Source organism: Chroicocephalus ridibundus, chromosome 2 (assembly GCF_963924245.1).
Source record: "Chroicocephalus ridibundus chromosome 2, bChrRid1.1, whole genome shotgun sequence".
Taxonomy (NCBI): Eukaryota; Metazoa; Chordata; class Aves; order Charadriiformes; family Laridae; genus Chroicocephalus; species Chroicocephalus ridibundus.
In genome coordinates, this window is record NC_086285.1 from 94,022,626 (window position 1) to 94,037,361 (window position 14,736).

General features: G+C 37.9%; 1 protein-coding gene across 3 annotated transcripts in view; it reads right to left on the reverse strand.

The window, feature by feature from the left end:
- Positions 1-14,736, reverse strand: part of DDC (dopa decarboxylase) — a 75,671-nt gene that overhangs the window by 33,132 nt on the left and 27,803 nt on the right. For all 3 annotated transcript variants that reach the window (XM_063326231.1, XM_063326232.1, XM_063326233.1), the window contains 4 exons: positions 13,205-13,318; positions 12,405-12,524; positions 6,730-6,864; positions 4,077-4,220 (listed from right to left, as the gene is read on the reverse strand). In XM_063326231.1, the coding sequence (XP_063182301.1) occupies positions 4,077-4,220; positions 6,730-6,864; positions 12,405-12,524; positions 13,205-13,318 (513 nt within the window). The remainder of the gene's footprint in view (positions 1-4,076; positions 4,221-6,729; positions 6,865-12,404; positions 12,525-13,204; positions 13,319-14,736) is intronic.

A 14,736-nucleotide genomic window follows, 5' to 3' on the forward strand; every position in this document is an offset into this window, starting at 1 on the left:
CAAAGGGCAGGGACAGTCTGGATCACAGAAATGGGACTGATGGCTCAGTATAGCCTGCAGGCATTATCCTTTTCAGGTTGTGCACTTCAAATTTGACTCAGCCCCGGCTGCGAATACAAAGCAGCTAAAATGCTTGCCTCAGTCATCTCATGTATTACTTTCCTGAAATCAAGAGCTATATCAGGGAACATGCATGAATCTTTATGATGCCCGAGAGCAACGACTCTCAGTCTCTTCAACTGGAAGACCTCCTACAGCTTTTGAAAAAGATGTGGATATATTTTGCACGGTTTCACCACAAAGCTTTTCATTTGCAATTAACTAAAATGAGGCAGAAGTTTCAATGTTCTCTTTTTATTTTTATATTCTCCTAATCAGCTGTTTGCCAGCTTGCACTCAAGAGAATGCCTGTGGCTTGAAGAAAACTGACACAGTTTACCAAACCACCATTCAGTATTTTACAAAACAGCAATCATTCACTAACTGTGGGTTAAGAAACATCGCTCTAGAAGCCTGTACATGTCTTGAGAACGCTGCTTCTAAATGGGAATCTGTGGTCAGGATCTAAGTGTTAACTTCTACTGAAAAGCTGGCTCCTCTGTCAGTCTAATTCTGATTTATTGTTTCCCACGTGAGTCCGGATACAAACAGCCTGCTTCTTAATATCCTGTAGATCGTGGTTCAGAAGAGTCATTTCAGCTAGAATCAGAGAGATTTCATGCTGGGTCTTTGTTCAGCAGCAAGGTGATCATGTTATAGCAGCTTTATACTGGATGAGGTTGTTGAAATATATTGTACTACCTATATCCCAGCTGCAATATATATACTTATACACATTTCAAGTGATCTAGGCTTGAATGCAGTGGACCCTACCTCTGAATTTAGCAGTGCTTAACTTAGTGGGCTCCATATTTGAGCACGCTGGTCAACGTTCATTCAACGTAGAGGCTTGTCTCAAGCTGGGAGCATAGGGTCCAGTGAGAAAGGCATTTACACATGTGCGTAACCACCAGTTAGTGTTTATAATTAATGAAATGGACGTGACTTCAGCACATGCTTTAAAGCTCCCCCTTGACTGGTGTCCAGATGAAGGGCTGTGTATCAGCCACACTTGGAAATTGCTTCTCAGTAAATCGTAGCACCTTTAGTGCCCCAACACCTGACACAGTTAGTTAAGTGCTTTGTTTGCACAGGCTGCTTGCTTTACTATATATATAAAAAAAAAATCTCTGTTGCAATTGCTGCAAAAGTATTTTGAAGGAGATGAATTAACACAAGTCTGAACTTAGAAATAAAAAAAGGAAACAAAAGTAGAGATCTGGGTACACTAACTGGCAATAGCCTTGACTGAACAAAATTATATACGCATTACTAGTGCTAAAAGACACTAATGGCGGATAGGAATTCAAAGACTCTTTTTAAAGACAATGCCACTCCCAAAAAAGGCTGTCTGCCAAATCCTATGTATGTGAAAAGCAAACCTATAATTACCAGATTTCTGTAAATGAGAGAACCTGTTTCACACCAAGCAAACGCATCCCTGATTCTCCACTCACCTCTATAAGCAAAGCAATTCTATCAAGTTCAGTATAATGATTCCTCATTTATACATCAAATATAAGAGGAGGATCATGCCTATAAGGCATTGTAAATTGTTTGTATTTTCTTTTTAACCCCCACAAAACTTTTTTTTTGCTGAGAAGGGAGACTGCATCAGCTTGGATGGGCAACCAAGATCTCTGCATTAGGAACGATCTCTCTGCTGTCTCTTCAGGCAAAATTTCTTCTGTTAAACTTTTTGCTTTGATGTTGAATCACTCCCCTTAGTGAAGGATCAGTGAATACAGGGAGACAAGGATTAGTGTCATACTGTCCTAAGGTGTTTCCTTGGCAATGCGCATATCTCTGTCACCAGAACAAAATAAAATAGCACCAAATTACCCAAGAACAAAAGAAATGAAAAGGCTTTTATCTGCAAGCCAGAAAAGGGAGCGCTAATACAGTGCATGGACTGCTGCTCAGCATGACAGAGAATTAACACACCTTTTGAGTTAAGAGGCCAACCATAAAGATAATGAGATCTAGTTTAATCTAAGCTGACATTTTTTATGTATACAAACAAATGGAAGACCTGGCACAGGCCATATTAACTCAGACCGAGCCTTTACTGTCTTTGAAAGCCTGTTTTGCACAGCTAAGCAAACAGAGGAAGAAAAACAACAGTTAAATCACCCTTTGTAAAGGTGTCACTGAATGCATAAAACAGAATTTTTTATTTCTTCTTGGTACACATAGAAAAATTAATAAGGGATGAATATTTATGAGAGACAAGTTGCATTTTTTTGTTAATGGACAAAAGATAAGAAAACACCATTAGATTTGTAATTAGTGCACAGAGATGTGATATAGTGCTGTACTTGTAATAGTTTAAAATTAACAGTAAGATAAACAAGTAGAACCTTATACAAGATATTATGAGCTGGTACCATATAACAGACAAATAAAACACGCCTTATGGCACATCTCCACTTCAATACGTGCAGCACACAAGTTCATTTAGGCAGCCTTTTAGATGCTTTGTTTCTCAGTCATAGTCTTATTATATTGGAAAGCAATTGATGGGATGTGCTTGGTCATCCCAAGGACTTGCTAGTTCTAGGCAGGCTAGAAATTAGCAGCATTTTGCACATATGAAAAACACTTTTCACTCTAGTCATCCTCATACTACATAAAAACAGATACTAACGGTTAGTAACAAGAAGAGTAAAAACATTACATTTTCAAAAAAGCTTGGTGAAGTTTAAGCTTCTTTTTCTTATTTCACACTTATCCAGGACTATAAGCAAGCTTAATCTGCTAATTCTTCTCAAAACATTTAATAGACATTTAAGTCACGTTAGCCCTTTTCAAAATGTTACCACATGAAAGAAAAGAAAAAAATTGTTGCCAGGCATGACTTTTCTGAAAAAATCATGACATATTTTTGACTCTCTTAAAAAAACGCATTTCTGAAGTTCTTGGTTTCTAAAATAAGTTTTTTCCCCTCCATTTTTTGTTCAGTGGAAGCCAGTAAAAACCAGTATTATTGGTAGCACATTATACCCCTTTATAGATCTATACAGATCATGGTCTATATCAAGTTTTGTAGAGGCATAATGCTTGGAAATAAGCAAAATATTTAGTTGATGACGTACAAAAACACAAGAGAGGATACTTCATGAAAAAACAAATGGTAAAATCTTGCTTTAACTTGAAATAATAAGATGGTGTTCTGAACTGACAGGAGGAGTAGATCGCAAATATTCTTTTTGATCAGGTACTTATCATAATAGAACGAAACTTTAAAATTATATCCAATCTAACACTGTTCTGTGTCAAAAATTGGGGGATTATGAGCTTTAGCCACTGAGATAGATATAAATATTTGCTTTTGCTGGCCTGCTGTGGAAGCAGGAATCTCTGGAAAAGAAAGTGGACAGATAACAAGAAATGATGACACCTTAGAACTTCCACAGCCAGGTGCCCTATAGCTCACCTGTTAGAGGTAAGTCACATACTCCCAAATGCCTATCTGACAATGTCTGATCTTGCTGATATTTGGGGTACTTTATGGAGGTTGATTTCTTTGCTGAAGTAATGAGGAGGAGAAACTATTTTTTCTTGAAAATACTTAAGTCAGAGATACCGTCATTTAATTTATTGCCTTCAAACTTGTTTTATGTGTAAGTAAGTTAGAACCCAAAAAATAAAAGTATACCTTTGTAAAATAGGCAGTTCAGAATTTGAGTGTTAGGAGATGATAACATCGCAGGATTACATGCAACTACAAAATTTGCCTGCATTTATTCAACTGGCTAATATAACTTCAAGTCCTTTTAAAACATCCATTTTTGCTGAGAAGTGCAAGCAACTGCTCAAATGAGTTTCTTACACTGCACAGAAAGACGCGTGAAGAACACTCATGGAACATGTCCTAGTATTCTAGCTCCCTCTTTTAGGGATGAGATCATCTACTCGCATCAAAAATAGCTTATCAGAAGCAATAAACCCACTGATCAATTAAATCCAGTACTCACAAAGAATGGGATAAGACCAGAAGCCTTGTCTTCATCCAAAACTTTCCTTAGCGCAGAACCACAAACACTAAATGTGTCATCTGTAGAAACACTTTTCATCTTCACACCACCAATTAATGCAGCCCTTTCCACTGACGAATGAGCCTACAAGGACATGGGCAGGTTTTAAGACAGATACCTTTTATTGGAATGTAAATAGTTCATTTGAATTTGAAAATATATAATCATTGCTTTCAAGTAAAGCAATAGTTGAGATCCTGGGACTGTTGCTGGTACATAACAGATATGTACCTCTCCCTCTTTCATACAGAAAGACAGACAGACGGACACACACACATACATATATATATATAGATATACATGTACATACACATACACACACACACTAACAGAAACCCTGAAACATTCTTGAAACCATTGTCACGGCGTCATTCAGACAAGAGTTAAATTAACCTTAGTGAGAGCTTTAATTAACATATTCACAATTAGGTAGGTTTGATTAAGAGCTCCAGGATTTGGCTCCAAATCAACTAAAAGACATGCAGATAATCAGCTCGCCTGATAATGATTCAGTTGCTCACTAGCATATTTTTATGGCATACAGGTTTGCTGAACCCTAAAAAAATATACGTCATGGTATGGTATAGACTGAGATATTTTCTTACATTACCTTTTTTTTTTTTATTATTACCTACTGAATAAATTGTAGTTCAATCATTCATTCATTTTTGGTAGGCAATTAAGGATCATTCCCAATATGTTATTTTATTTATAACCCATTTTATTTGAATTCCTTTTAAATAGTATTTTTTAGAACATAAAGTAAATCTCGGTAAATAAAAACAAAGGTATCACTAAGAAATTCTTATAAAATTGTGAAGTATAATAGTATAATAACTCTATTAACAGTAAAAGGTATGGTTAGCCACAAAATACTCTCCTTTAGAGCATGACTAAAACCAAAAAAAAGCTATTTTACCTTCCACTTTCTACAATTTTATGAATCATCATTAATTTGAAAGGAAAAATTCCTCACCTTTTCATATTGTGATTATTTTCATTCATAATGTCCATCCAGCCATGTTGGTTCTTACTAGTGACTACAAGAGCACTTACGAATTCTATTCTAATTTACTATATAATCACAGAAAAGATTAAGCCAAAACACAGGTTGAACAAAACCAAATGAAGATAAAGTTTCTGCCTTTCAACTTCACATATCCTGGAATGATGTGTTTTAAAGGCAGATTGACTATTAACTTGCATCTCAGCAGCACCTCCTGCTAAAGTACTTTGGCAAACTAATTAGGCACCAGCTTGAGAAAATATAGAAGTCTAGATTTGAAATATAATTAACTGCTTTTGAAGCAAAAAACAGTGTGTACCATAGCAATACCATACGTCATTCAAGTGTACAACAGAAAGAGGGATTTTATAACTCATTTATGCAAGAATTGTAAATAAGCAAACTATAATAATACAGTGAGGTTGTTAGCCCCAGCTAGAAACTCAGAATTCTTCCCTCAAGCCTCCAAAATTGTAGTAGGTTCGCTAATAACTGCAGCCATTCACAATCTTAAGGTTAAAACTGCCAACATGCTTTTGCATTATAGCAAATCATTAGTGACATGCTGCTCCTAGAATTCCTAGACCTCAGCAAGGTACTTGGGAATCTCCCACCACCCTCGAAGACAGCAAGGAACCAAACAGAAATGAGTGAAATGAGTGGGCAGCTACTTAAGGTAGCCAAATAAACACGGCAAAAAAAGGCTGATGAAGGAAATGGCCTGAGAAAATTTAAGAATATAAAAAAAAATACCCTGACTTCTGTCCTGGTCCCAAACAGTCAGGTGTCTGCTGTCAGGGGTAGCTGGATGCTCCTTTCAGCTCCCAGGTCTCACATTCAGTGTCCCTCGCAAGAGGAGCCTCAGTCAGGATAGCCCAGGCACAAAACTGACAGGGATAAAGATTCTCCCAAAATGCTGAGAATCTAAAATGATCTCGCAAGACACAAAAGATCGGAGTTCAGCTTTCTGCTCTGGGTGTCCTTACCAGCCAACTTTTTACCTCCCTCCCGATGCATTCTTGCAGTGTTGTGCATGGTTTTCTCTCCCGCAGAAAGGCTTAGGCTTACTTTCTTTTGTGGATTATTGCCTATGAGTCACGCAGGTCTGTTCTTAATGCAGAAGGACCAGTGAGCTCTACAACAATCTGCTTTGAAAGGTCAGCAATATCTTAAGGCAAATCCTTCTATAAACATAAGATCCTCTGACCTTCAGTAGAGAGGAAGGCCTGTCAGTCCTCATTTCAGGTCAGCCACTTACATGGGACAAAAAATGAAAACAAGTAAAAGGTTTTGTGCATCACTGGGTCAGTGACTCAATACAACTGAAATTATCACCTTGCTCAAGTATGTTTATTTAGTTCAAATGAGCTTTTCTTGTAAAGAAGCAATACTTACGTAACACTGACCTCTGGATATTTATTCTTTGTATCATGGTAGTACACATGAGATTCCAGCCAACTTATGATGTACAGTAAGATTTAAAGAAGCAAGATCAAATAGTCACCAATCCAAAGACACCTGCCTATTGAGATGGCTGAAATTGTTAAGTAGAGAGCCCATGTTTCCATGTTTTTGAGACGTGCTCACCTGATCAGAAGCATAGGCCACCAGCCTACCCATGATGTCTGATTCTGTTAGCTCAGGCTTTTCTGACTGCACCCGCCTGATAGTTTTTGTTCTTGCAGCAAGCAGTGAAATCAAGGTGGCCTCACTTGCACTTCCCTGTGGGACAAATTGAAGGAAGGTTCAAAAAGAAGACATTCCAGAAGAAGAAAAGCAATGTTTTCTTCTGTATGAATCTGCAAAGTTGTTAACAGAAACTGCCTGTGAGAAACTGCGCAATCTCATGCTTTTTAAGAATGTGTGACAGCAAGGGAGGCGTCTTTATTTGATCTCGCTCTCCTCCTTCCTGATGCCTCTCTGTCTGTTCTCTTTAATCTCTATGCTTGTTCAATTTAGGCACTAGCCTTGCAATCAGTGCTAGAAAGCCAGATTCACAGAGTTAAATGCACGTGAAAAGGCTCTTGAGCCAGGAACCAATCATTTGTTAACCAGCAGCAATGGCAGAGTAACTGTTGATTTCTGTTACTCTGGATTTCCGCACATTAAACTTCCATCAGAATCTGACTGTCAAATCTCATTTCTGTCAAGCAACATGCATAATTATAACGCTTATTTAATATTTAGAGTTACCCTGGGCAAGTCAATTATTGTGGCTAAAAGAGAAAAAACACTGAAAAAGCAAAAAAACTATGATTCAGCTACATACGTAGCTAACTACATTTCAAAGTATTAGTTATGTACATTTTATTCATCAAAAACACACAGATGAAAGGAACAGTCACACGCTATTTCTAAATTGCCCTTTGACTCACAAAACATGAGCTTAAATTGTGTCTTGGATACTCTGTGACAACACAGAGGGGAATTCTTTGTACAATCAACCGTTACATTTCACAGGAGAAGACAAGTTCCCACAAATTCTTTTTATGGTTTTCCTCTAGAACAGGCAGATGAAACATACTCTAAACTGCTCTTTTAAACTGTAAGTAACGGTTTGTAGACACATGTTCATAAACCAAGTGGGTCTGGGTGTCCATATGCAAGACAGAGTTTTTAGGTACTTTCACAGTTGAACAACTGTCACGTGAATCTTCCTCTGTCAAGCGCACAACACTACAATAGATCCAGTTGCTTATATTAGTAAGTACGTCTCAGAAATATCCCCAGTGTCAACAAGCTAATTTTGGAGAGATGTTTCTGATGCTGTACCAAAATTCTGTTCTCCCTCTATTGTAGACCTGTGTATACTTGCTAATTACAACAAACGTTTAAATATTGGGGAAGTCTTATTTCTTCCCTGGAGGTGTGCCTGATCCTACAGATTTCATACATGAGAATGATCCCAGTCAACTCAGACTTTCTCCTAATACTGAAGATAGCTGAGCTATTTGTATGAGACAAATCTGCCTTCTACACATATCAACATGTCAACAGTGAGTGAACTTAACCCAGCTGAAATTCAACCGCCTCATGAATAGAGCAAGCAGGGAAAAGGACAGTCCCTAAACATTTACTAAACATATCGCCATGATGAAGATATTTTATCTGCGTTTCCGGTAGTGTGGGATTTGAGGAATTTAGACCCCAGGGTCTGCATCAGAGCACAAAGACGAGCTGGGGACGGTTTTGTGCATTTCTTATAGCTGCTGCTGCTGCTGCACGCAGCATTATGGCAACGGAGGGAAATATTACAGATACAGAATGGTATTGGAAAACAGGTATCACTCTTGGGTCAAGTAAGGTAGAACTTCCATGTGGAGGCAAAGGGTGAAGGAAAATTCTGTCCATTAATTACAGAAAACATAATTTGGCAATCTTCCCATTTAATCTTATGCTGCACGTGGTCTGTAGCCAGATACTCAGAATACTCATCAGAATATCTGAACACCGAGAAATCATGCCTGCCCGTAGTTCTCAAAACTCATGATGCAAGAGCGCGTGCACACAATTATCTTCATCTTACACATAAAGAACTTGCACGATCTGATTCATCTGACTTTATCTGTCCAAAAGTTAAATATCTGAGATAAAATAATAGTTATGGGGCCCTTAGTATTCAGTTGTCCTGGAGAGAGGTAAGCATAACCAGAAAGCAATAATTCCATCTATTTTAGGCAAATATTCCGGACTAAGATAAATGGTTCCTCTAAAGGTACCTTCTTGTACGCTTAACTTTATCTGACAAAACATGAGAACAATCTCACACACTGTAAGTTTCCTAATGAGAAACTTCTGTCATCATGTCTTGGTTAGAAAAACTATTTCTGCCATGCTCAGCACAGTATTATCTAATAACAGTGAAAAAAAAATAATATCTGTGCTTCCTGACAGTCCTGTGAGCTACAATATAATCACTCAGGCCCTGGGGGTCCAGCAGACATGAGGCATCTTTTGCAGTCAAGAACATCACCTATTTTCTGAGAAGCTGGGGTTTTTTTCCTATTTTTTTTACAAGCAGTATATAATCTTCTAAAGAACCCTGCCCAATCAGAAGACCTGCATAGTGGGCATATATTACCAGAAAATATTGTTTGAAATACCCTTTCCAGCAATTCAGCAGAGGAGAATACTTTTTGTTTGTGCAAACCACTGCAACTTACTGTGATGTTCCTACAGTTTTTTGTGTAAGAAGTAAGTTGTATGTCCTCATAATGAAGTTAGGCAACATAAAGCCTGTGTGCAACACTTAATTCCATCTCACATCGGGCAAGTCACTTAAAACAACCTTTCTTAACTTTGGTTCTTCGCAGTACAATTAGCTCTAGCACCCTTGCATTTAATATGTAGGAAATAATACTAATTATGACCTTTATTAAAATATATATTTAGTATATATATTTAATACGTATATTATAACCTTTCAAATGTATGTGGAGACAATGGTGCTTTTTTCTTCTTTTTTTTTTTTTTTTTTAGTGATGAGGCCCTGTAAAACTTAGTGTCTTTCCAGGATATGAAAGAAAGATATAGATATTAAAGAAATGCACACAAATACATAAAAGAATATGGCTGTAGGCAATTCAAAAGGTTAAGGCATTAATTTGAGATCTGGAAATTTAAGCCCCCACTATTCTGGAGACTGCCTGGCTGGGCAGGCAAATGACTTAGGCTCAATAATAGTCAGCTTTCTGAGGAGTGCCACAAAATGTCCTGGCATCCTGGTTGTTCATCCAGGCTGGTGCGTAGTCGGTGTATACAACAGTTCTTGTAAAAATTTCCTTACACAGAAACAAGGATGAACAGGAGAGGGTCTGCTGAATCTTGCCTCCTGATACAGAGCTGGTACATAGCCCAAAGGCATATAAATCCAGCAACTTGGAAATGTTTTTGGATGTCTCATGATAGGCATAGGCTTTTTCACCTTCCCTTAGTTTCCATAAGTCACCTTTTTTATACTGAAGCTGACAGTGTTTGCAGAACCTCGTTTGTAAAGCTCTTCTATTCCCTTGGCACTTTAGTCTTGCAGTAAATATTTTTGAGGAAAACAACCCCTGGATTCTTGAACTACTCAGCTAACTGACAAGAAAGATAGATCAGCAGTGTTCCTAACCAGGCCAAAGACAGGCTGAGTCTCATTTCGTTTCACCCTTAAAATACTTCTTCTTTGCAGAGCAAGAAAACTCTTTATAATTCAAAGTAGGTACACTTTTCAGCAGTTTATCTAGAATGAACAGCAGGATACAAGCTTCAGGAAGAAAGTTGCTTTCTCACTTATTTTTAAAAGCTGGTTTTTTTCTCCTCTTGAATGCTGTATTCTGCATTAAGTGAAGGATGATGATACCTTTCCTTTTACCGCAAGCAAACAAAGGTTGCCATGGCAAGCAGGCTCAAGAGGCGGAAGAAATATCAGCAAGAGCTGATGTTCATGTCCACCAGAGCTCTGAACTGAAATTGTCTTTCATCTTTTGCCATTTTCAAGTGTCATCCTGCACGCAACAACAAAGTGCTTCATATTGACATAGACTTTCAAATGTAATTAAGAGCCAATTTTCACAGGCTCAGTTTTACCCAATACCACAATAATTACTTGGTATTTACCAAGAAAATGACTGGCACTTTCACGTGTTCATGTTGTCTTTGCCTCATGCTCTCTTATCTGTATCATTATTTCCTCAAGAGCAAGACAAGAAGATCTGCAGCAGAAATTACTTCATCGTAAGCAGGAACACAGAGCACCACTTTCAATTCTTGAAACTGACTGGTTTCTGATGAAAATTATGGGCAATCCAGCATCGTCAGCCTGGGAGGGCAATAATTCCTGCTGATAACCACCAGACATAATTGCTTGCTTTCACTGGTACAAAATAAATACTGTTGAGATGCATGACGAAAACTTGATTTCTTGAGCACAACCCCCTCCCTAGTAATCATTAACGAAAAAGATCCTAACAGAGCAAGCAGATAAGTAAAGCGTTATTCTGGAAATACACTGGTGTAGGTGCAGCTCTGCCTAGGGGAATCATAGCAGTTGGGTTAAATTCACACTCACCTAGGAAGATATTGGGAAGAATTTATTGGAATAATCTGTAGGGATTTGCAGTTGGGATGAAAGAAAGAAGCCCTCACTTCTAGCATTTAATTCAGATGTATTTTAGAAGCCTATCTTAGGATAAAATGGATTGTGCCCTGGCCTCCAATGACCAGTCTCCAGAGATTATCAAGGGAGCAAAGAACAATTATTTGAAAGTCAGTCTTTTTCATAGGAGAGATCTATTTCAGTTAGATTCATAGCTGTGACCAGAGTCTGCATTTGCAGAAAGGCCATGGCTGACAAACAATACAGCTTTATTATGCATGCAAGTTTGCCCATTGGTGATATATCCATTATTGTACAGATACTCTGTTCAGACACTGTAGGCTTTCATTAAGTACTCAATGTCAAAGTTTCAGAGTTTTGTTCTATTTTGGATACTGCAGTGTCATCTGAAAATTGTATTATCTACTGATAGCACTGTTTAGGTTCAAATTTTAAGCACCTCTTAATTTTATTTTAATATTCCAATATTTTATTTTGTTATATAAGGGAAACTTCTTAAAATAATTTCAACTTCTTTGACAAAGATTGATAGACTTTCTACTACATTCTCTTATTTCTACTTATAGAAGATTCTCTCCTATATTCTTTTCCATTGCTTGATCTCTGAGACTTTTTTCCTGAAAAAAAAAGGAAGGCTGTTTTGGAAACTGACTGAAGTAAACCATTGAACATGTCTAAGGTGGACTTCGTGGAAGCCTTTGTCACCACTTTTCATGATGGCGTACTCAAAATCCTCACATATATTTCTATTTGAGAAGTTTTTTTCTATTTTCAGCTATGGAACATTGCTGCACATTGTTTGTAAGTATGAGCTCACTTCACTTGATCAACAAATTAAAGTTTCCATCCTACACCATTTTTCAATATTATGATTTGAATTTTAAGCCCAAATTGTGCTGTTAAGTTGAACTACTAACAATTCCTCACAGAGACAAGGGTTTCAGAATTCAGCTGCTCTGAAAACAAAACCATGACTTCCATCAATGATCCTACCCACCTGTGCGCATTCTCACAGAGCATTAATCTTTCTGAAAATCTGAAAGGAACCCATGTGGCAGAAAAAACCATATCTTTCCTTTTCTTAGTGTTTTGGTATGAAGGTTTTACAAAATCATGAAGTCCACAAACTCATCCCGTATTCTTTTTTCATGTCCCCTCTTACCTGAATGACTCCTCCACCTTGGCCATCTTTCACAGCTAAAAACTCTTCAGGCAAATTAATCATCTTCCCTAGCCAATCCAGCATGACAGTCTCCAGCTCCGTGCAAGCTGGACTTGCAGCCTGTGTTGAAAATAGAACAGAGGCAATAATCTCACTAGACCATGAAGAGAAACAGGATCCACCAGAGCAAGAATAACTCTTTCTCTCTCTCTTTTGACTATAGAGGAAGAGACTAGCTGACTAACTTCACCAGCTAAATTAGGGACCTGAAGACCATTTTATGCATGTTGTTTCTAATATTTACTAAAGAAATGTCAAACTGGGCCTCACATAGAACCATGACTATCAAATGTCAGAGCTAGGATTTGCATCTTGCGTATTTTTTTTTCGACATCAAGTACCAACCTCTTTTGAGAAGAGCCCATCTCATATGAATGTGGATTTTTTTAAACACAATTTTCCATTCACCCAGATGATAAGAGAAGTAACAGCACTGGGGGATAGGCAACGGTCATACCACTTAATGAATTACCAGTAAGTTTGCACTGCTACCACTAATTCTAAATGCTGGTGATTTTTCAAGGGCAAAACTACTGGGAAATAGTCTTTTATTACTGGAGTCATTCAGGGTGTCTATGCGAAAACACTTAGTTAGCTAAGGAAATTTACCCATAAAAATAGTCCTGCGACTTCAGTGCTATTAATCAATAATTTCATTGAAGAATGTTACTGAAATGCTTGAAATTTTGGCAAGGTGAAGCACTATTACCACGCAGCAGTACATGCCCCAGTAAACTTACCCAAGAGAATCCCATACATCCTATTCCACTACACAACATATCTCCAAGAAGAGCTGGGAAGGAAGAGGCTGCAGGGAAGTAGGCAAAAAAGTATGGACTGTGCCAGTGAGTCACCTGTATTAAGGGAAACATAGTCATTTTTAACTAATGCAGGAAGCAGAAACAAATCGTCACAATGTCAGAAAAGATTAGAGGTTGGGACCAGTCAACAGTTCTCCACTACCTGGCCGTAACACAGGATTCCATTTTATACGAAAGCTTACCTTGTTTTTTCTCAAATTTTTACCTATCTTTTACTCAAAGTAGAAATAAATTAGTTCTTGCCCAAATCTCCCAACAGCTCCAAAATCAGAGTTCTCCATTTGTCTGCCCAGAAGACAAGAATTGCATGGGCAGTGGCAGTGTGAGTTTCTGTGCAGGGCATTGTTCTCGAGCCTCTGCTTCCATGGACTCCAGCATTTTGTTCTTTCGTCTCTGTCATGCAACTGACTTAGCAAGCGTGTCTTCAGTACAGTAGAGATCCACGGAACTCTCTTGCCCACACTCTGGAGTTATCTTCTAAAATTCAGGCACTGAATCTGGCCAAAACAGCTCCTCACCACAAAATGAAACAATCCATACCAATATCTACTACCTTCTATAGAAAATTAAACTATCATCTCCCCCTAACAAGTTGTGATTTATGCACAATTCCACTTTATACGTACTAATATGAGAGAACAACACGACAACTGCACAAATTGTAGCCAATTCATTGTCTTGCAGCAGCAATATTTAGAATTCTCTTTAAGCAATGTTAAGGATCTGTGAAATACTGGATAGTGCTCCACAACTCCAATCTGATAGAATTTGAAAACAGGAAATGTACTGCCACACTGCAATATTCAGTAGAAATAATGTGATCTGATACATTTGGCAAAACCAGCTTTCACATTCAAGATAAAAGGCAAATTTTAGAAAAAAAGTGCTTCCAGAGGATTAAATGGAGTATAAGCAATAATTCAGCAGAATGTGCATAAGATCTTTCCTTTACTGGAAATCCAGAGGCTGCTAAGTTATTGAAGCCTAGACTTATGCTGTTTTATTTGTTGGGTTTTTCTAATACTGGAGGAGTTCTGTTAAGACTGGAGGATGGTAAGAGCAGCCTGAGAACATCACTTGCCTGAGCTCAGTGTTCCCTTACTGTTTTGTTCTGCATTCCTACCTCTAATTAATATTACCTTTCACACTCCCCAGCCTGTGATAAGGTTTCTTGTTCTGGAGCTAACTCAGGGATCACTGTATTGCACTGTCCTGCATGCTGCATACACCCCTTTTATTTCCTCTTCTAACCTTCTTCATGCCAACAACCAGCTCTTCTTTAAGAGACATGGTCCATGCTAAGGGAAAACTGTCTTAACTCTTGTATACACAATATCAGATCAGATATCACTTTCTCTGCTGTAGTATACCATATATAACATTTCAGATGCTCCTATCTCTTTCATATAAAACCAGCTCCTATCCACTACAATTTTCCTTCCACTGTCTAA